Genomic DNA, 24,756 nt, shown 5'->3' on the forward strand with positions numbered 1-24,756 from the left:
ATGGAGAAATAAGTGACAGTGAAACATACGATCTTTGGTTAGCAAGCTCAGCTATCACAAGTGCTTGCATACATGATAGATACTAGCATTCTAAAGCAGGAGACGAGATCGTCCAGAGTGTATTCTTCCCACTACTGCCAGATGGAAGGGCTATTATTATAAATGATAGGCAGCAGTAGTGGATGCCAGGCACTTTTGCTTTGTGCCAGATTCAGAAGTCCAGATGTAAGCCGGTCACCCATGGGACAGGACAGGCTTCAGCTCCCGCAGCAGAACAGAACCAATCAGCGTCTTCTCCGTGTTTACGATGAGCCGCGCTGCCGAGCTTCCCTTCAGCTCCACTGTGACCAACATCAACGACCCGCTGTGCACAGTTTTAGCTGCGAATCTAGAAAAAGAACGAAAAAAGCAGAAAAATAAAAATGTAACGTGATGCAGATTGTAAATGAAACATTGATTTTTGTTTCTGTTTTTACCATATCGTAACCATATGTGATCAACAAGGATTTTCCTAGACATAGTTAATTTTTTTCTTTTGCAATTAATATCAAGCGTTCCTGACGCATGTGTGTTTATATATAAAGTTAGAATTATTGATCAATTAAAAGAAAGAAAAAAAAAGTGCACCTTAATTTGTGATGCTTACAAGACGATAATAATGTTGTGGATGCAGCAATTAGCCAAGGCTGTAAAATAAGGATGAATAGAGAAATGTAAGCTACCAAGAGGAATGGGATGCCTCGTATCCCCCTGCTACATAATGATTAAAAAAAAATGTGGAGTATTGAAAACACCGAGCAAACAGAACGTCCTTAAAACGTGTTATTTTCTATTAGATTTAATTGGGGGGAAAAAGAAAAAAATTAAATGTAGGGTACAAAATTCCAAGACACCAACATCTTCCTAATTATGTGTAATTAGAAGGAAAACTGTCCTTTTATGTCCGGCAATTGACTGAAAAGCCGTTTTAGGTACAAAGAAGCGAGAGCCGGCGAGAGGGGCGGCTGCATTGTAGACTTTCCATTCCGTATAAAGTGAAAAACATTCTCTCTTTTTTTTTTTTTTTCTTCCTCCTAACTTCACAACAATGAAGTCGCTGCGCAAGGCCTTTTGAAAACACTAACAAGTGTGGGAGCAAGTCTGTGACCTGCTGTGACCCCGCGCCGGCGGCCAATCCCCTTCTCTCTTTTCTGAATGACACGTGTCTCAATCGGAGCCATCTGCCTCAATTTGTGAAACATCTTCAGCCACAATAGGACTCAGTTAGCCCTGACAACGGCTAACAATGGAGGAGAAAAAAAAATAAAATAAAATGACTCGACTGACAGCACGACGCCGGCTATTCAACAGCAAACCAACTGGTCAGTGTCTCATGTCTAACAATTAGCGTGGGCTTCGCGCAGATCATTCCGAGGTCTTTAGGGATCTCTTTAATTATCATCAACATAAAAGAGGGAGTTTATCAAAGATACTCAAAAAATTTCACACTAGACTTAATTAAAATATTAGCCACTTTAGCAGGAAACAGATTCCCTTTAAATGAAAAGTAATTTCTTTTTTTTTTTTTCCTTCTTCTTCTTCTTCCGTTAATCACATCAAAGCCTCTTAACACATTACACTAGTTAGGACGGCATTATGTGGGAATTAAATCTTGTTAACCAGTTTATATAATAATAATTGCTGTACTTTCTTTTATCAATAGAAAAATCAATATTTATTTCACCACTTTTTTCCCCAGACTGTGATTTTTTTCCCCTGTAACGTTTTTGAGAACCGTTAAGGAGTGTTTTGACAGCAGTGTCGAGAATTAGACAAATTAGTCATTTTAAATAATTTAACTGTCCACCTCTATAATCTGACCGTCGGTGATAATTGCTCTTAAATATCTAAATTTTCATTTACACTTCTATTTATGAAATCACTGTTTTGGCCTTTTAATAGCCAGTATGTTAAGATCCTGTATACGAACACTTAAACATTTTTTTCCCCCAACATTAAGAAATAATAGGCAGACTGTGCTGGTGATTTGATTTTTATTCTCGTAAGAATGATTTAACACAGAACATTACAATTTCATGACTCACAGACATATTTAAATCATGTGTTAAATGCTCTGGGAGAACAATAAAAACCTAATTTCTTTTTTTTTCTTCTTCTTCTTCGCTGTAGTAATTTAGCTTAACCCTGTGTGCACCAAAAGGCTGCTTTCACAAATTTCAAATCTTTTTTTTTATTTTTTATAAAAAGAGATAATGTAATTAATTCTGGATAACGCCATATTTAAATTAAGTGTATGTCTTTCCCTATAAACATTGTAAAATAAAAACTTCTGAATAATATATTTAGTGTGAAAATACTGCAGGCAAGACCTCGGCCCCTTAAACACCTTCTATCCCCAGAATGCATTCTTAGAAAATGTATATTTTGGCTTTATCCGAAAGCCCATTTGCCCTTATAATAGGGAGATCTGCTTTCAAGTAACAGTCCCCAGAAAGAGAGACTTCTGTTCTCTTTTACCCCAGAATGTTCCCCTGAAACTCTTATGGCTATAGGTAAATAATATACTTTTTAAATGGTATTTACTTTAATAGATAACAGTCTAATAAGTCGAACTTTATGGAATATTACCATTAAAAAGAACATCAATGATACGGATTGTTATGAAAATGTTTATTTCTGATGCTTCCTTATTATGGATACACTTCTTTTTCATTCCACCAAATAAAGTGAATCCTACCCGATCCGTTGCCAGTAACTTGTTGGAATCCTATAAGCAATGTTCCATCTAATTTTTATTAGTTGGCGTGCGCAGAAAATTTCTCTTGTGCAAAAAGTTTCACAGAGCAAAATTTTTGTGCGCACAATATCCGCGCCGCGTAAAAAGTTTCAATAAAATTTTTTTTTTTTTCTTGGGAAAAACTGTTGTGCGCACAATTTTTGGACATGTGCGCTCTCTAAAAAAGCTATGTGCGAGCGCACAAGCGCACAGCTTAGAGGGAACACTGCCTATAAGGCATTAAGACGTGTCCTGGGGGTTTGTTTTACAATACGCGATTAGCTTACTTTAGAGATAGAGAAAGTAATAGTTTCTATATTTGCGTTTCTGCAGCGCTCTGCGGTTCTGGGTGAACTGCCAAGTAGAAATTAAGCATGTGTTGGTAAAGAGAGTGAATCCTTCATGGATGTGCTATATCTCTGGAGAGGCAGAATATCGTGTTGTGACAGCATTAATCACAATTAGTTGTGTGGGTGATAGTACGTAGATATGTGCGCAGATTCCACCCAAAGTGCCTTTTATTCTCGTCCATACAGAGCTCCATCAATGAAGTTCAAATCTAAGCCTACATTCGGCGCAAGCGCGGCAATATCTTCCCAGATGCCCATGTCATTGTCACAGCATGTGACTGACTGCAAAGTGCAATTTTCACAATATAATGTACAAAGTAACTGTATATCATATGGATTTTTGCTTTGATTGTTTAATACAAACAATTCAAAGCTAAAATATTTCCAACAGGAAAAAAATATGGCGGATACCGTCCAGCAAGATATATATTATTCACGAGTGATAGCTATGTCTGTGTTGAGCCACACCATAACGCCACGTTGAATTATTTCATCTCTCTGCCGCGAGAAGAGTGGTTTACCCAGAGCCCAGATTAAAAAGAAAAATAATTGTATATCTGAGAGAAAAAATAAATAAAAGAAATTAAAACTAATTACTCATTTTTAAAGAATTTTTCAGCGTACCACATTTTAATAGAACTAAAATCAAAATTTAAACAGTTGATTTTATTAGTACATATAACTAATAAATAAAAATATAAATATTCACGAAAAGAATTGTACAAATTGGGCTTGCTGCTTTTTCGGCATAACCAAATCTACAGCGGGGAGAACTCAGTCCACTTTTAAATGGTTAACGTGGTAGGAATAGCTGATAGAGATGTTTACGAAATAAGCAAAAGGAGAACTGGTCATATCCAGTAACATATGGACCTAGTGCCCCGCGTGGAAATGTGTGCATTTCTAGTTGTGATTAAGCATTAGTGAAACGAGTGGCTTTGGCTGATGGTTTACTATTCCCAGGCTAATTTCTTTGTCTTCTCCTGTTCGGGTGGTTGCCGGAGGAGGTGACAATGGCCAACTACTGCTGAAACTTTGTACCCCTACATGAAGCCTTCAATTACTGCCTGCTGAAGCAGACAGAATCCCATTAGCAAGAAAGACAATCAGGCGAAGCGCTGCCCTGCCCTAGCTGTATAAAAATAATTAGCCAAAAGTTGACAAATGTGCAAGAAAACACAGGTTAGCATCCTCATAACACAACCCAACACACAGCGAAAAACAAAAGCACTACTTAAAAATGTGTAAGTGGCCCCGTTACTTAACAGTAAAATCAATAGGGTGCATTGTTTACACACACACACACGCTCAATATTTATATATGTATTGTTTAGTATTTTGGTTCTTGCCGGTATCCGTAGGCTGGACTACGCACACATGCGATTAAAGGCTGCCTCTGATACATGCGTGTTTATTAACATTACTATACTACATTCCTAAACACACATCACAAGATTAGAACCATCTACTAGATTCATATTTAATGCTTTCATTTCGCCTGTTACTACTACGTTTAATGATCATTTACCCGGACTAAAAAAAACAAAACAAAATACAAGCAAAATAACTGCAGCAAGCGAGTCTACCTATTTTTTAAAAGACGTAAAAGGACTCATTAATTTGTAGGCAAACAGTATAATTATTTTTGCTTCTCTCTATGTGATCACATGCGAAATATGCTTTAAACAAATCACCAGCTGCCTCCAGATAGGTGTACGATAGTTAATTTAATGGGAATATTGTTAGTTACTCCAGATTCCTATGGTCTGTAAATGGAACTGTTGCGATGAGGGGTTATATATAAGACATGGCTGCGTATGCATAGCTGTCTCAGAGGCGGATGTCATAGCAGTGCTGACACCTAGTGTACGGAAAGAGAATGCAGCCAGTTCTGTTTAATGCCAGCTCTGAGATTATTATTATTTTTTATTTATATAGCGCCAACAATTTACGCAGCGCTTAATACAATACATAAATTCAAGGGATATGACAAGATGAGAATTGACAGACTAAGACAAACCGATACATTAGGTGGAGAGAGCCCGGCTCGCAAGCTTACAATCTAGAGATGGAATGTTGAATGATGAAACATATCACAGAAATGTTGTATAAATATTGATATCCATGAGAGCAGAGTATTTTTATGTATTTTTCTAAGAAAAGATCTGAGCCTTCTTTGCTCACATTTACCAAGGGTGCCAAAATTAGTGGAGGGCGCTGTGTCTGTGAGTGATGTCATACTGGTACACACCAATGAAGGTGTTGCTTTCTCCATATATCACCCTCTTGGCGTGTGTGAGTATGACATCACATCATACCACAGGCGCATATGAAAAGAGCAGATCACTTCAAGGAAGTCCTGGCAATACGGGGAGTTGATAAATTGAGAAACTAGATTTGGCAAACAGTGGAGAGTACTCTTGAGAAAAGGGGATGAAAAACACCTGGGCAAAGCGATGTCAGCTATTTGCAGACAAACATATATTCACAATACAGAAAATAATGAAAATAATAATAAAACGTGATCATTTTATTTTTAAACATGTTCCCAAACCTGCTTTTATATAACAAAGTAATAAATAAACACTAATTTCAAACAGCTATGGAACGGTGAAGATATTATCCTGGACATTGTCCTACTGGAGGTAACTTTTGGTCTGCTCTAAAGTGACCTTCACTAGGACAAGCGTCATGCGCCAAGCTAAAGAACCTTCAAGATTCCTCAATCTCTAAACTTTTGTTCTAGAGCAATGTATGACTTCTCTATAAGATTATCCAACCTGGTACATTTTGCATGGCTTGTGCCGCTGCCTTTAACAGTCATCCAAATATTGTATATAAATAACATGCTGGTTTCCTGGAATGGGACGCTCAGAGGTCAAAGAGATTTTCTGAAGGTACTAAGGTGAGACCTGAAAATGAAGATGCATAGCATGTATTCTGACAGGTAAACAGATTTAAGGACATTTTATAACCTTGCCCTGATTTTAGGTCAGCTGTGGGAACAACCGAGAGAGGGATAAATATCCCATTGCAGCAGTCTAAATACTTTGGGAAAACACAGACCCCAAAGTCAGAATGACCTCATTTCAGAAACACTGAATAGTATGCAAGGTCTCTTCATTCCCCTTGAGGAACACAACTGAAAACTCCTACAGTCCTGAAGTTTTAATGGCCCACAGCTTATCTTCCTTTCAGAGATCTCAGAATGAAATATACCAAAAAACTGTGTCCGGTTATCTTTGAAACATTATAACAATCATTTAACTTAAAAACATTTTATGGCTTATCTTAAAAAAATACCGCATCAAAAATAATTTACAATGACTAAAAATGGAACATGGGCAGAGAAAAGAAGCAGCTTAGCTTACCACTTAAAGTTACTTCTGACATCATACTGTGCCGAGAAAATCTACTAGAAAATTTAGTAGCCAAAATATCAGGATTCTTTATATTTGTATCTCAAGATTTTAATTAGTGATCACTTGCACTTGATTCAACCAAATAGTTGGAAATCTAGAAAGGGAAAATAGACCTACCTGTCCGAATATTGAAGATGCAAGTTCAGATTCACTGGTGAAGGGCATGTAGCCTACTGGATATAAAAATCTCTCTAGATCCTATCCTACTTCTAGAGTTGTGACATCAACGATGACAGGTCATTCTCTAGCCTTTCATTTTTTTTTATATAATTTTTTTATATTTTATATAATTTTATATTGGTTCCCAAACGGTCTGTGTTTATTCATTAAGTATTAAATTAAATATTAAACTTTACCCATTCATAACCACATGATGTTCTCATGAATGCGTGCTAATTTGCACTCGCAGGGACTTCTGTTTGAGCAATCTTTACTGGCGGCGGTAGTGCCGACACAGCCAGAAACAATACTAAAATAGCTTTCATCGGGTCTATTTCTATGCTGGGATCTGATAATTACAGCCCTCCACCCCCAGCAGGCTGATCACAGGTACTGCAATCATCAATGCATTCAGTATAGATCACCTGCAGTGGGGATCAAAGTTAATAAATAAATGGACCCCAGTTACAAGGTCTCCAGTATTAAATAAAAATTAAAAAGAAACATTTAAAAAGCTGGTGATAAAAGCTAGGTGCCCAAACCTTGTACCTTCATTATATATATATATATATATATATATATATATATATATATATATATACACACATTCATACATACATACATACACACACACACACACACCCTTTCCTGCCCTCACCTGCATTTTTGCACACATAAGATTCATACTTGACAGTCAATACATTTAAATATAGTATTGAACGAAAGCCCTACACCTCTGGGGTCCTAAAAGCTTATGAATCAGATTTGACGTAAGACGACTCTATCTTCTATAGTGAGATCCATTCTCGTGGACTTTCACAAGCGCTTACCAGGTAACACTACCTCAGCCCTAAGCATCAACCTCGCCGACTCTTTAACCGGTGGCATCTAACCGACTATAAAGCAAACCCTATGGTTCCAATTATTAAAGTAATAATCTGGTAGCTTTGTGACATTTTTTTCCAAGATTAGTTTTAAAATTAAAACACGTTAATTTTTTCAACCTTCATCTTAAGCTCAGCAATAAATACATTTCTAGCGCACCTGCTAAGCTGAGATGCCGACGTTGCAGTCTCTCATGATTTGATTTGGCTGCTATGTCTACACATACGTGTACAACATTAATTTAAACTAAAAACTTAGCCTGTGGGAATGCCACAACCAATTTTCCTGAGCCCCGTATCTCTCTCTTTTTTTCTGTGGCATGGTTCTTATTCTTGTCCAGTTTTTCTCTCTTAGCTTTTATTGTGATCTTCACATACAGTTATAGTGCTCATTGACATCTGGAACCAAACTTTTAAGTTATCTAAGAGGAGCCGTTACATCTGAGTATAAACTGCGGTCTTTCTGTAAAGTGACCCTGATTCTATCAATAACTTTGAAATTTGAAAACTCCAGGAGAAGCGCTGCAGAGTCAACACCGAAATCCTGCAGGTCGCGGGAGCCTGACACGTATGATAGATAATCATGGATAATAAATGGAGGGGGTTTTGTATACATTATACAGAGCAGCAGAAGTTTACAGTGGCTGGACCCCCATAAAAAACACAACTATCCCGGTCAACTCTCCCTTTATGGAATAGACCCCAAAGTATTAACATTGGAGAGCACACCACATAGGAACGTCCAAGATATTTCAGATGCACCAACACATAATCACCAGAAGCCGACGTGTAACTAAAAGCTTCCAATAATCATCATAAACATTGCTATTTAAGTCTTACAAAAAAAAAAACAACTTACACCCCATATAATTACTTGATGCGAGAAATGAGAAAGACCCTATTTTCTATTTAATAAGGGATTATTTTTTGGCTTGAATGATATAGAAATATATATCCCCACACACACACACACACCAATGTTGGGATCTGCTTAATTTCTATAATGTAGGACGGGTATTTAACCATGTAAAATCAATAAAGTCCATGTTTTTTACAACATATTTTCCCAAAACCCTTACCTGTGTACGTCATTTTCCCCCGAAGCAACGACCCCGAGGTTTGCAGCCGTTACTAACTTCTGGATTAAAACTTGCGGTGTAGAATTTTGCGGAGAAACGGTAATACTCGCCGAGCTTTCATTCATACCGGTCAGCTTTCCTAAAAGATGAACAGAAGAAATATAAATGATAAGATTCAGGGAGAGGCAGTGGAGACATTACCGAGACACCCTGCCGCTGTAAGTCTGGTTCACAAGGGCGATTGTCATTTATAAACCCAACACAAATGGACCTGTTTAATAACCCCGTACAGCTCTTTGCGGCACCACGTGGAGCAGATATGGATATTCCTTCTATGAGCCTGCAAACAGCCTTACTAAGTAACACAGTATCTGCTGCTATTTAAGTGTTGATTAAATAGTTGGTAGCAAATTGGCATTATTGTAAATAGTTGATGTGCCATTATTTCGGAATAGTTCTAGTAACATTAATTGTACCAGCAGACTGTTCTGTGAAAATAATTCTGTAACGAGGGAACAAATTATATTAAATAAATCCCTATTGAAAGTGATTGGTCCTACCATAAAAATGTAACCTACAGAATTAAACATTTTGGCTACATTTTTAATTAATTCTAATATTTATAGCTTTAGAGTTAAATTCAAATCAGTCAGTTTTTCTTTTCTTTTTCTTTAAGTGTGCATATAGCCAAATTGGACCCAAAGTTAACTCAAGCTACACCAAAACTTAGGAAAGGATCTATCAACGAACCTGGTATATAAAAAAAAAAAAAAAAAAAAAAAATTTAAATAAAAAAACGGCCTTGAATTAATTTAAAGTTGTTCTAAAAACAACTTGCATAACAACACGGTAATTGGGGCTGAAAGGAATCTAACTATTCTAAAGGATATATGTACTGCAAAGAGATTTAAATTTGACGTTTACATGAACTCCATATTATTTCTCCAAAAATTGCGTGGCTTATTTTTTTTTTCTGCTGCCATTTTTAAAGCTATGTAGTAAAACAGAGTAAAATTAGATATTACCCTAAATTGTAAGTGATGACAAGTTTGGGTATTAAAACGGCAATACACATATGATAAACCGACTGGTGCGACAGAGTACACAATTCTCCTGCATCAATCCTTTTTTCAGCAAAAAGATGGCTGTTAAAATAAAACAACATCACCTACGGAATTTACTACCACATGGGGAAAAATGCAGAGGTTTTACATTCACAATAAAGTATAAGCAGATCTTTCATAAAATCATATACACGCTCATAAAATCCTGTTTTCTGTGTTTTAAAATATATTAAATGTACACATAAAATGTAAAATGAAGTGTATGTATATATATATATATATATTATATATATATACACGGACATAAAATAATAGGCGTATTAAACATGGACTTTAAGAATACTTTCTTATGTTATGGATGCCACTAACGTTCATGGGTATCACTAACATAATCAAAAGAGAACTGGGTAGAAAAGAAAAATGGCGGCATATAGAGAGCGATAGGTGGGGGTGTAGAGAGGAGGGATATAGAGATAAATGGAGGGGAGAGAAAACACAAGAGGTGAGAAAGGGAGGAATATGGGAGGTGAGAGGGACTTAAGAGGAGACACGTGTGTAGAATGATGGAAACGAGGAATTCACTGGTACAAACACACATGCATACACAAATATGCACAAGCTTCAACTTAAAAAATATGTATCCTTAATTGATATAAACCACCACCAAATGACATAAATGACAGATGGCGTTCGGTGGCAAGTTCACTGCCACATTTGAAATGGCCAGAAAGTGACATTTTAGGGGCGTGGTTAGGGGCGTGGCTCAGGGCAGGATTTACAGAGACATTTAAATGCGAGATTGTGCCTTATTAGCATTATGACTACGGCATTTAGAATAGAGCCAAGTTACACAATGGAGCCTACACACATTTTACACAACTTACATGGATGTGGGGCAGCAGAACATTGGGATGCACTCATACGCAGCTAAAATCAGGGACATCTGGGGAGGAAAATGGGACAGAGGGATTTGTGTTCCAAAAAGGGAATGTCCCCCTTAAAAGTAGGGAGGTATGCAGATGTGATATCTTCAGATGTCTGCATTTGAATCTTAAAGGGTCAAATAGGCCTCCAACATCAATAAAACATTTTTCTTTTCTTGCACATTTTTTTATATATTTTTTTAAAGTTAATATAACTGTAACCCATCCTGTTTTAGAAGCTTTTGCTACCCGATCCTTTTATTCTATAAAAAAATAAAATAAATAAATTAAAAAACAAAAAACACTTTCCCAGGAAACGGCTAACTGCACGGAAAAGCATCAACGGCTCAGCATCGAGCATACTGCGCCTTAATGGCATCAGCTTGTGGAACGACACACAACGGTTTAGATTGTTTAACCTCAATATCTGGACAAAAGCTTTAAAAGAAACAGGAAACGCAGAGATTCTATAGCGGCTTTTAAGCAGAGAGCGCAGAGCGACCCAACGCTCCACAGAGCAGCGCGCGCTCATTTACGCTTTAAACCGTCTCCATTAAGCGCTATTGAAGGGCAAATGCTGAATAATCAAAAGCAACTATGTTTATGTTAAAAGCCCGTTTCCTTCGGCATGTAATTAAATGAAACGCTGGAGAGCTAGTACTTTTGTCAATCTTCTAGAAATGGAAAAGAAAGAAAAAAAAAAAAAAAACCCAAAAAACACACAGCACTCGAACGAGTGAATGCATTGCTTCATTCTTAACCTTAACACTCTCGTCATTAATGGTTTGTCAAACTTGTTCTATGAAAGACAAGTTACTGCTCCATTGAAGTAAAATTAAAAAATCAACTATACAATGTTTTTCCGAAGAGAAGATTCATTATCGTCATCTAATGTATTGGCATAAAGCAAAGAAACATCCTACGAGAAAAGCCACACGTTCAATCTGCCTCGCCAACCCCCCCCCATTCCCATTTTAACTCGTGCTGCTTTATTGTTATAGGCAATTTGTACCACTCAGCATGACAGTGTAAACTGAATTAAGATTAATTTACATGCAAAAAAACACTTTGAAGAGTAGCGTGGTAAGCAAACGTATTGTCTCGATTGCTGAGATGGAAAGAACCCGAAGAAGAAGAAGAAAAAAAAACAACTCAGGAGCTCTAATTAAGGAGCATCAAATATGATCGCTCGAGGTAGTTAAGGGCCAGGAAATAGTATATGTCCGACTAGTTCGAGAATTAGCATCTTGCTTACGTGGGATTTGTAAGTTGGATGCATAAATCATAATAAAAACCAAGTAAACGTTGTGGCTTTAACTTTCAAATCATGTTTTTCCCCCCGAATGAAGCGCGGTTACGGTGTAAAAGCCCACGTGAAGGCAGATTTTAAATCTACCTGTCCTCGGCCCTATTTATTGGCAGGCTTTTGGGGGTTAATTGGTGGAGTTTGCTAGTAATGTAAATCAGTAGCAAAGGTGGCGCTAGACTGATCAATGAGGGCGCTTACTATTGAAAATATGGTCATTGTTAAAAAGGGTCTGAAATAAAAAAAATATATCACTGAGAATGATGGGTAAAAATGTCATACAATTATAGTGAAGAGGAGGTCCCCCCAAAAAATATAAAAAAAGATAGATAGATATTTCTCTCCGCGAGCATAAATTCCAGAGCTGTATTCAGTAATGTAGGTTAGTATTGACAAAAACCTGTTTTTATCTCATTTTGTTCCTTTATCTGCAGACCTAGAGGCTGTAATTGTTGTCAGCTGTGATAACTTGGACAGCTTTCACTGCTGAAACACCACACTGAGTGTTTTCTTTATGGCAATGCTAGTGAAGTCTGTTACCCCATAGACTTCCATCAGGCAGAAAGTCCAACTAATGTTATGTCTTAGATCTGTCAATTCTAGCGCTGCGTAATTTGTTGGCGCTATATAAATAAAAGATGATGATGGTAATTATAATAGAAAAGGGCATATTAGAAGTGTAAAACTTGAACGAAACCAAACATCTTTCTAAAAGTTCTTGTGATCTTCTGAAACACAGAATATTCAAGGCCATAGATCTCAGAATGTTCAGCAGCTTGGTTATACGGCTAAACATAAAACATTTTAGGAATAGTTGAAGATGGGGTTCTCTGCACATTTTATTGTCTGTATATTTTCTGCCCTCCACATCTTAATCAGAAAACAAAAAATAAAAGAAAAAAAAGGTTGGTGAAACGTAAAGCCGCTGAACGGACCTAATGCACAGAAACTCACCTTAGACAGAGAGGAGGCAAAGGGCCACACACTCACCTTGGCTTGCAGAAGAGCCGTGAAGCAGCTAGGTAGGCTATAGCCAGCAGTAAGGATAGCAAAACAAACGACAACAGGGTTTCCATTAGAAAATATGACAGGTAAAAGACCAACATTAGATGCGTAAGAGACCCATGGACACATAAAGAGGACATCAAACGCAAGCTGCAGTCTGCGCACGGCAGTCGTTGGGACGCACGGCCAGAGGGTACCAGACGCTGTGAAGTGAAGTGCTTTTAGACCATATTTTATACATTAAACCCATAGAATTCAATTTCCCAAATGGGCTTTTTAGTTAGATTATATAATTAGAGACAGTCTGCCAAAATACATGGGACCCACAATAGTCGAATAATTTCCCATTAAAAGTAAATTAAAATTGCAAACGGCAGTCACATGAAGGAGGTTTTATTAAAAACAAACAATAACACTAGGAAGGATTTTTTTTCTATTGTGGACAAAATCATAAAATCATGGTGTAAAATTAGGTAAAAATGGAAATTTTAAGAAATCAAGGAAGCCTTACCCTGCTCTTTCTTAAAATCATTTTCTGACATGGTCACTGGTAAGAGAAGTTCTCCAGGAGGTGGCTGGATTCCAACACTAAACTTGTCTTCTTTGGTGCTACAATGAAAATTAAACATTTATATGCATTATGTTGGAGGTTAACCAGCATACGCTTGAGGCACGCTCATATAGTAAACAAACTAAAATGATGGCATGTATAAAAACAACAAGAACCAACAAGAAAGCATCAAGTAGGCAAAGCTGCTCTGAGAGCCCTATAGTAACCAAGTGAAAAGAGTGATTGAGTAAGGGGTGTATTCACTAAATGAGGATGTTATGTAAAATGAACAATGATATCCCTCATCTTCAAGGGATGGACAGGTCTCATAATGCAGAGTATGGCATTCTGGGCTCTGATTCAATGCAGTTCCAGCTCTCAGATCTTTCAGGAGAGGCTCATTGGGGTTTGATCGTCATAATCCATAGCACCACCACAGCAAGGCTAAAGCCAAGCTAGAAGCCAAGTGATATAATGTACCAAGACTACCTGGTCTAGCCCACCATGTTTGGGACTTTGTACCTGCCCATATTGTATCCTTTTTTGATCCTTTTTATTATTGACTTTCTGTAGATATTGCCCCATAATCTACCTTCATTCCAAGTTCTTTGGCCTTTTTACCAGTCTACACGCAACATGTGTAACAAATGCAATTGATCCATATGTAGTCTTCCCTTCAGAGTTGTACTAAACAATACAACTTAAATCCACTAAATTCTAATATTACGTTGAATGGGAGTTACTGCATTTATGACTAGAACCTTTGCTCACTTTTAGGTGTCAGTTGGACCAAATCGGAAGCTAAGGTCTCCAGGGCTCAGAAACTAATATCGTGAAAAGGAATGCCATACAGATAATCACCGGCAGCTCTATTTGATTTACCATACTACCGCGAAATATTGATTGCTTACCCTCCAGTGGGTCCCATTTTAATAAATAGGAAACAATCACTGGTAATAGAAAACCAATTGATTAATACATGTGATATTTCAAAGAATATTTACAATATGTTATTGATGTGCTTAAGTTTTTTTTTTTTTAAATTGAACATTTGAAGTTCAATAACAGAATGGATGAGAACAGCTTTGCTGTATTAGGCTGCGTGGATTAATTAGCCAAGCGAACGCACGCAGAATAAAACACAAACCTCGGTAAGAACCATTAAATGGTGTTTTATTTAACTGAAGCATTAAACACAGCGCCTCACATTAAAAACACAAGAACAAAACTCTATATGCTTGGCTAAAATTTGATCTATGCCATTGGTGTGTTATTGGCTAGCATGATGTATAGGTTAAATTATAGATAATCTTTCTATATCCTATTTATAATGTGTCACCTTATTATTATATTTACTACATAGAGCTCTTGTCAATTTGGGGTATTATAGGTTGTTTTTAGATAAATACCTGCCTTTTTTTTGCTGTTCTTTTGTCTTTTTCCTTCCATAGTATTTTCTTTGATTGGCAATGGTTGTTATCTGTGTTTAGTTGCACATTTATTCGTATAACATGACCCATTGATAATACAACATAAACATCTAACTTTGGGCTTAATATTTATCTTATGAGTATACAGCGAGTACGGGCGCGAAACGCGTTAAGCACAACTTTACTTCATTAAATATGAAGTAAACTTATTTATTTATATTGGTGCTAGCTAGAATTAAAATATATCAGAAGCTAGACTTCCCCTAAATTATATAATTAATGTTTATTCAAGAATACAAAAATATATCTGGGATCTTTTCATTCAATCCAAGAGTCACCTGACGTAATTTGTTAGGTTGTACACTATCTTTGAGAAATAATCAGATGTACCTTGAAATGGACTGCACGTAAAAATCAGACTGAAAGGTCCCAAAGCATACGGCGAATGTATGAAAAAAAAGTGGACAGTGTTCTGATTTTAAGGAAATTGCAACCCAAAATTTGGGACGAATATAAAAATCTTTTAATACATGAAAAAAAATAAAAAAAAAAATTAAATAAATAGTTGATCTAAAAATACATAGATCTATTGACAGAAAATAAATAGCAGGAAACTGCACGAGCACGTAGCGATATATAACAAATACATAAAAAAAGGAATAACCAAATAAGCTGACTGAAACAAATATTATTACGGTCCTACCCAGGAACACCATAAAACATTCCGAGTAACAGTTAAACGCCCCGGACGCCACTCGTTTCAGTCCCGCTGTAAACCTTCCCCAAGCAGCCGTTTTAAATAAGGATATATGGTGATAAGAAACCGTTCTACTGATATATTCCGCTGATGTCTGCAAAATCAAACGGCTAATGAAGCAGCCGCAGAGCCGAGGGAAAGCATATATACGAAAAACTATATGTTTAGATGCCGCAAATCAACAGGCTCCCCAACAGTCTGCAGTTAAACAGACGGCCCAGGGTTTTTCTATGAACTGTATTATTTAAAAACATCAGATTTCCAGAATAGAAAATATGAACGAATGGAATAAAACCTATAAAAGAAGTATAAACCCCTATTCTCACTGTGCCTACACAGATAATAGCTGGCACCATTGGTGGGCTGGTGGGGGGGGGCATATGTGTGTATGTTAGCATGAATGTATATGCCTTAGTACATGTGTGTCATCATGAGTGCATAAGTGGGTGTGCGTGACAGAGTTAGAGTCACTATGTGTTAGCGCGTGTACGTGTCGGAGAGTGTAACGGTGTAACAGGTGGCCGACGGGGACACTTTACCTTTACCTGCCCCAGAAGGTCTCAGCCCTCCCAGGTCTGACACACCTGAATTTCTTGGTGTTTTTTTTCAATGTATGATAACAGGAGACTCCAAGGGAGCCAAGGGATTTCAGATCACTTTAAAGAATACTCATAAAACATATCTTTCCCTCAGTTACTGTGTATATGTGGCACCTAAAGAGAAACATTTAGCTGAGATGGCGCTACACTCAGCTGCCCAAGACACTCATTATAAATGTGCAATTTAACCATTTCAGCTCTAGAGCAAAAAGGTACAGCCTGCTTGGAGGGTTAATGCCAGAGGACCCCATTTGTTATGCAAAACGCATAGCTGGTGATTGGCATCTAAAGTCAATTGATCGGCTCATTAGCACTATCTGCCAACCCCCTCTAGTCCTGCTATAAAGCTATTGATTTAAACCCTGCCGATCGGTTTCCATTTTCAGATTTTGGGCAGGCCAATTAAGAAAGTGAGTAATTGTGATTAAACTGCCTGAGGATCAATTACATTTGATGCAGGACAAAGTGCTTCTCCAGGAACAACGCAAAGAAAATAATTATGACGATGGATGCGTTCATGTTGTATGGTTCTTAAAGAAAAAACCTAAATAAATGACATGCTACTTTCCCCTAAACAAAACGGCAGTCAGGTCAAGCAAAATGCCCTGCTTGCCAGGATACATTGTAAGTGGGGGGAAACATTGCTAACTTTCTTCTAAAGAGAGATAACACAAAAAAGTATTCGTGTTGTAATATAAATGAACTCAATTCAGGATAGCCAGTGGAAAGTGGGAGTCCCGTATGACTGGTGTGTGTGTGTGCGCGGGTTTGTGTGCGCTTTTGTGTGTGTGCGTGCGCGTTTGTGTGTGGGGGAAGCAGTGGTTTTCCAAAACTAGGAGAAATAAAAATGTTCTATTTAAAGCAACCACCGTAGGATTTGCATTATTATTATTCCTCCTGGTTTAAAGCTTATTTTTGGCCGGATGAGTGGGGAGACGAGAAGGTGAGTTTAGGAAAAGAAATAGTAGGGAACATGAGAGAAAATAAAACTAGGAGACCATATAAAACAAGTAGGAAACATTGCTTTGCAGGAAATGTTCTGATTATTTTTGGCCGCTGCAGGTTGAAATTTGTTGAGTAACGTATTGCTGTGGAGTGAATTAACGCTAAGGTTGACCCATCAACGCAACATTAAATAACCAACGTAGACGTATAACCGATCCACATAATCTATCTGCCTTCTTATGACGGAGGACAGAATTCGCATGGCTTATTACCAGTATGTTGTTCCTCCCCATCGGTAGAACGCTTTGGCTCCCTTACAAGGATGAAGGTGGAGAAGGGGCTTGAACCTGCATGTGTCATTATACTCCGAGACGTATTAAAATACAGTCACAGCCCCAAAAAATTGTACATAACAGGTCCATTTGTAAATCTGGGGGAGACCTTGCTAAAGAAACTGTAGAGAATGCAAGAAGTGTAATACGTAACATGCAATCACTGGGAAGAATGGCTTTACAACATCAGTAATGATCTAAAATTGTAATATAATTTTACTGCCCAGAAATAAGTGTTCTTTTGATATGCAATGTTTTCATAAAAGCACACACAAGAGCGCGGGTTGGCAACATTAGCTGAGAGCAAACCAGATAAGAACTATTCGGCCATCTAGGCTGGCCATTTTTCCTGATGTAAAGACTCAGCCCTCAGTCCTTGGTCTTCTCTTTAGAATAGGTTCATGCCTACCCCTCGTTGTATTAGCCTCTACCACTCCTGCTGGGGGGCTGTTCCATTTATCTATCCCAGAAAAGTACATATCCCAAAAATATATGTAGGGTTCGGGTTAAAATGCTATTTAATCTACTCTACAGATGTCCAAGATAGATCCCCAATCTCTAAACAGAATGCAACCCAGAAGCTCTGACCACCATCAAACAGTGTTGTGTCCATCACAATGTAGGTGGACTTGTTGGACGGAAGGAGCCGTCTCCTGGTTTATACAACAAGCATAAAGAAGAAACAGAGGGCAACAACTATGTAATGCCTGTTGCTTTACACTTTCCAATAAGCACAATCTTACACTATGGGGTCTTTTCAATAAAAGGAGAGCTGTGGTTTTTGGCTTCCTCGGCTCTCTATTCATTAAGAAGGGCAAGTTTTCCAGCCAGGGCTTGACTGGATGCGTAAAGAGACTTGGAAGAAATCTCATTGAATGAATTATACATTATACAGGGAAAGCCAAGCTCTGTCTGGACCAGAAACTCACCGGCTTCCCTTTTGTTTTTTATTTTTTACATGGCAACGATTTTAGCTGAGTTTTCATTTTACTTTCTGGGACATGAGGGGCATTCCCACAGAGCCTCTTCCATTGCCCAAATGCTTCATTCAATGAAATGTAACCACAACCAAGCAAGGAAAAATCAACACCATCATTATTCTTTTCCATAGTGTTTTAACACAAAATATTGTTTGGTGGTCAGCTCAGACTTTGTCATTGAGATAACATTGGCACGGATCATTAAAACTAATACGCAGCCAATGTTTAAACCGATCCTATTTATAGCATTCTATGCTCCAGCCAGCCATTCAGTAATATTGATCCGCCTTGTTTGCCTAATAAGAAAATAATAAACAATTACTTCGAGAAGACGGAATAAGTAATCAGTTTTTATATATCTAATACATTGAACCTCCTGAAACATAAAGGTGATGATCTGCATAAAATCAATGTACTAAGGTACACTGCATGTATTTATCATTACAAACATCCCTTTCCCCAAACACTGGAAGAGTCCAATTTACTGATAGACTAAGCATACAACACTCCATATACCTTTCCCGGGATTTACTTAATTCTCACAGCACCTCAAGTCATTCTGCATTACTCTTTGAAAAGTCCGAAGACCCGTCATGACTGCTTGCGGATCCACCTGCTGTGTCAGATCCTCCCGGAGTGACACCACGTGCATCGGTGAGCCTTGGCCGCCCAAGACCCTGTCGCCTGTTCACTGCTTTTCCTTCCTTGGCCCCCTTTTGATACTGACCACTGCAGACCGGGAACACCCCACAAGAGCTACAGTTCTGAAGATGCTCTGACCCAGTCGTTACAATTTGGCCCTTGTCAAAATCGTTCAGATTTGGCCATTTTTCCTGCGATATATGCTTTTTCCTGCTGTATATATAGCTAAATCAACGTGAATTCACTTTAATTCAGGGAACCTGAATTATTTCATCCAACTCCACAACACATTATGAAGGGCCAATCCAGCAAGGATTGAGCCAGATCTGCATAATAAATCAGTGAGATGAAGTGTTTTACGTGCAACAAGAAACATCTTAAAAAACTGGGGCTACAAAACAATGACGAATGGCATAAAGAAAATGATACAGCTAATGTGAAATAAAATTAAATGTTGGCATTATTTTGTATGCTATAACATAATACACCAGGAGGAACGGAAACAAAACACAGAGAAGAATCTATGTATCTGTTATAGGTTCCAGCGTTCCAATACGTTACACAATTCCTTTATCCTTCCTGTTTGTGGATTATTCCAAACACAAGCGCGCATACAACGTTGTTTGTTATTTGCAGCAATACAACGTACCACAACTGGAAACTGGCAGTCTGAGCGGAATCGCAGAAGTCAATACCCATCGAGACCGTAATGGATCCATCTGGCTCCAGAGAATCTGCAAAATAAAATGTTTTGCCCAAATACATTTACAAAGGCAAAAGCAAATCAAATAAGAAACCTGAGCCGGCATGTGTGTGTGATAAATACGCCCCGCTTATCACATTAATGGCCGGGAAGGCCTGCCGCACTGGAGGCGCGTGTGATAGGAGAAGCAGGTGCTGGAACTTTCCCAATAATCTTTTACTGGTTTATCAGGTTTATTTGTTTAAAAATAGCATTTAATATAAAACAGGGTGTTATCAAATCAACCAACGCCACCACTAGTAGCGCCTATTATGTTTCTTCTCTTTGAAGAGGAAAAAAAATTTTTTTTACATTCAATCATTGGTTGCTATGGTGATTGCAGCCCAATTTTGCACCTGAAGTGCTCTTTATACACAGCTCAATGATCAGAGAATAGTCTATCTAAGCCAAGGTCCCTGCATTGGCCAACACCACAGAGCCATCGATGAGAAGAAAAGAAGAAATAATATACTCAAAGGATCAATGACTAATCAGTTGGTTAAGGCCATCTATACGATACCCACACAAAGGGGTCTATTAAGTAAAGAAAGTTGTGTTTCAGCTCTCTAACTTTACTATTCATTATGAAGGTCCAACCCAAATGAGCTTCTGCTGCAGGAAGAGCTTGGCTGGTCCTGTATAATGTATAGATAAATCAAGAGAGATTACTTAATCAGATTTACCTATTCATGTTAGAGAATTTTGCTTTAGATGGCCCTTTACACTGAATAGTAAAATGAAACTCCCCCTTTAGTGAATAAACCCCAAGGATGTTCACGACAATGTAATTAAAGCCGGATTAGTTAACAATGTTTTTTTTTTCTTTTAAAACAAACACAAGATGAAATGCTGTTGAAGAATAAAAGAATAAAATTTAATGCAAATTGGCTCTTGAACACATTGCTATTAGGGAATATTTATTTTCCATTTGTATCCCACCTATAACACGCTAGGAAACTTCATTACATATTAATTAATGATCCTTTGAATGCTGTAACTGAAAATCATTATTGCTTGAAAATATATCACTTGCAGGTCATAAACAGTCGCTATGATTATAAAGCATGCGCCGCTCACCTATGGGATTAAACGCGTGCATCTTCATCCCTGCTGGCATCTTTCTTTCTTCTAGGTGAATATCCTCAATTTTTTTATCACTGGTATTTTGGAATGTAATTTGTACGGAGATCATCTGGCTTCCGTAAATGCAAGGCTGCCTTGGGAAATGGTAGTGTGCCGCTAGTCCTTTGCCACTCATTCTATGGAGAAGTTCAAATGTTTTTGACGGAACAAAGGTAGGAGCGGAAACCTATCAAGAAAGAAAAAATACATTTTAGGTGATGGATTACAAAGCAAACAGAAGAGCAGACAGAAACTGCAACCAGCGTCTAATGAAGAGTCCCAAAAGCCAAAGTACATTCAAGCAAAAGAAGAGAAGGGGCCTTCAAAGACCTAATGGCCAACATAAAGCAATTTTTTTTTACGTGGTATCTTGTTATGAGGGAGTAGAGATCTGTGCTCCACTGGCTCAGACCATCACGATTTGAACCCTTTCTTCGTTGTACCAGAATCCAGAATATGTCGTTATATCCAGACTCTCCGCATTGGCTTCCTTGTTGGGAGAATCTCATAAAGATCTTGGCCAGGAAAGCCTCTACCTTCTCCAACAGGGCAACATAACTACACATATGCATACCTGGGAACTTCTGGGCTCTGGCTACCCAGGGCCTTCCCTTGCGGGACGTGGCCACAACTGCCCACTGAGGTCAGCCGTCGGTCCTGTGAGGTCGGTGGGAGTTCCCCTGACATCAGTGGGTGGAGTGGGGCGTGTCAAGACCCCGCTCCCGTGACTCGGAGGATTCGGGTCTTGACCCGGAGGACTGGAGAAGCAGCGCTCACCCGGCAATCTCCGGGTCAAACCTGAAGAGTTCCCAGGTATGGACATATGTGTCCCGCTTCATGACATGTAGTCATCTTAGATACTCAACAAAGAACAAAAGGTGGAAAGAGGTCAACCTAAACAAATGCATTTTACTACAGCGAGTCTGGTCTGGAGATGAGAAGACAATGGATACCTTTTGACTGATGGAATTTGTTGTTGTAAAGTAGATGCACGGCTACCCTTTGCCACGTACACACATATGTATATGTATTATGAGTGTTGTTGGTGCAGGAGATTCGAGAACCATCGCATTAAATATCATCATAGGAAAATAATTATTTTGCTAAAAACTAGTTTGGAAAGGAACATAATGAGAAACCTCAGACCTCTTTGAAACAAACTACCATAGAACGTCCCCCGAGTACTCGGAAACGATAAGTTACACCTTTGGTTTCTGAAAATAACCAATCAATTCTGCAGACACGACGTTATTTCTCAAGGAAATCTATGCGATTCCTGATGCCTATAGATACACAGCAGCAAAGCACACATATTTTATCAGTTTATTACGGTAAGCAAATAAGCGTGGAATGTGAGGGCACATAACTGTCTACTTAGAGCTCACTGAAACATTTATAAGAGCGGTTATCCTCCTAATAACAGACAGACAGCGTGCAATTTTAAAGAGGAGAAAAGCTTCATATTTTTTAACACTTCACTAAAAAGTAACTGAAGAGTGTAAAATGAAAAATACTCTGTGCAGTTAGCTGGTAATGGACCATATTATCAACTCGAGTTAGATTTATAGGATACAAACTCGTCACTAATAGTTATTTTATGCCACAGCATGTCTGCTTTTTTAAGGGTATTAAGATTTAAATTGGGAAACCTTCTAGAATGGAGCAAAATGAATTATACGTCGGTGTTTTTGCATTTCTTTTTAACTTCTATTTTCCCCTTTTTACAGCGTCAAATGAAAGCTTGTAACGGAGGAACGGCGTTGTGCTCAAAGCCGATCGATTTACAGACTCTTGAATATTTGAATATCTTTAAAATATTGCAATAACCTTTTTTCTTTGATTATTTTGCCTTAACAAAACCAACATTTTTCGTGGCAAATTCTAGAGTCCTCTAAATATATATATATATTTTTTTTAGAAAGAGGTACTTTATTAGGGCTTTTAAATCTGGCTTTTCGTTAGGAGTAATATATATTGATGTATATAAATCTGCGATCATACAGCCTTCCTCTGCTGTTTAAATGTATAGATGACCAAGGAAGGGCGTTAGGGTGGTTCATTAAAGATATGAATAGTCTTAAGGGTGAAAGTGAGAGGAGGTCACAAGAGGTACAGAGAGGCGTAAGTCAGGCAGCAGAGAACACAGGGAGATATTTGGGACATGAAATGTACATAGCGGGTTCCATTGCAAAGGACATTATTTAACCTACTTGATTATCCAAATGTACCAATGGAGCTATAGTACTGGGAAGAGGATGCAAGGAAAGCCAACTCAGGATGAAAGGTCTAGACATTTGGTAAGGATGGAGAAGAGAACATACACTCAGAACTTCTGATCTAAGAGCATCATACAAGTATAGTATTAGTAGAGTTTAACCATGTCTCAAAACTACATCACTATACTGTTTGTGTGTATGTATATATATATATAGATCACATAATATATGTATTCTGCAAGTATAATGATATAGTTTCGAGACATGGTTAAGTCATAAATCACAACAAATTTGTGTTTGTTGTTCATCAGTTTGCTTTTCGATTGTAAGCTGTGTTGATCAGTCTTGCTGTTGATTTTTAACCCCATAAGGACAGCACATTCTGCAGTCCAATCGACACTTAAAATCATCAGGTCTTTGAGTAAAAACAAAAATGATCTGATCATCTACGGGAAATGAAGGACATTTTGCAAAGAGTTCAAACGGTGAATGGTTAGTTGGTGAATATGCATAGTTTGGAAGAAGAGAAACATTTAAATACTTAAAGGGATTGAACAAAGTACAGGTGTGAAGTTTGTTTTAAAGAAGGAGAAATGTTAGAACAAGATGTCAAAATCCAAAACAGGAGGCCCAGAGGTTTAGATGTAATGAAGTTTTACGTAACAGAGAGGGTGGTAGATAAATGAAAGAGCCTCTCATCAGAAGTGGTAGATGCGTATATAGTGAGGGAATCTACACACACACACAGGTATATATCATTCTTGCAATTTGGCAACACTACAACCCGCTGCTACCTTCGAAAGGCTTAGTTATATTTTTCCTACAAAAAATGATTAGGGGCGGATACAGTAATGCATTAAATGATGAAATAAAACGTAATCCTGTCACACAATCACATCACATGATCACACAATCACATGATTTCATACACATGTACACAATGACATGTGTCCAAGTTAGTAAGCAATTCCTTAATATCCAATGCATGCCTGCACGAGACCTCCAAGTGTGGCGACACACGGGATCCCCCAGATGCTGCCGTCTTTTCCTCAGGGTAAACAACTAACAATCTTTTTCATAACCTTGACAAAAATCAAGTCCCTACGTTGCTCTATTTTATTCTGTGAACAAAAGAAGAAGGAAGCTGATTGAAGGGCTCTATTACGTATCAACTTAAAGGAAGGCAAAGTGATTGATGAAACCAGCGATCACCTTCACCGCGGGCTAACGCCGCACCTGTATCCTTTATGTCAAATGACCTGAAAATCCTGCTGACACTAACATTCCCCGCAAGAATACGCTGCTCGCGAGCGCGGACTCAGATTATTTTAATTGTAGAGAAATTGGGAAGGAGCAATCAGATTATGACGGTCTTCCTATTTAAAACCCCATGATACAGCCAAAACAAGGGCAACGCTGCCTAGCAAAGATACCGCAATATATAACATGGACCTAATGTCATTTACCTAATGA

The 24,756-nt window shown here is 38.0% G+C and overlaps 1 protein-coding gene across 1 annotated transcript in view; it reads right to left on the minus strand.

The window, feature by feature from the left end:
- Positions 1-234: 234 nt before the first annotated feature.
- LOC149285481 (AP-3 complex subunit beta-1-like) overlaps positions 235-24,756 on the minus strand; it is a 103,996-nt gene continuing 79,474 nt past the window's right edge. The window contains exons 23-27 of the mRNA XM_089495260.1: positions 21,023-21,254; positions 19,853-19,937; positions 13,480-13,577; positions 8,671-8,809; positions 235-388 (exon numbers count right to left, since the gene is read on the minus strand). Of these exons, the coding sequence (XP_089351386.1) occupies positions 235-388; positions 8,671-8,809; positions 13,480-13,577; positions 19,853-19,937; positions 21,023-21,254 (708 nt within the window). The remainder of the gene's footprint in view (positions 389-8,670; positions 8,810-13,479; positions 13,578-19,852; positions 19,938-21,022; positions 21,255-24,756) is intronic.

This window comes from Sceloporus occidentalis, unplaced genomic scaffold (genome assembly GCF_023333645.1).
Source record: "Sceloporus occidentalis isolate IW3139 unplaced genomic scaffold, rSceOcc1.0.p SCAF_78, whole genome shotgun sequence".
In the NCBI taxonomy this organism is placed as follows: Eukaryota; Metazoa; Chordata; class Lepidosauria; order Squamata; family Phrynosomatidae; genus Sceloporus; species Sceloporus occidentalis.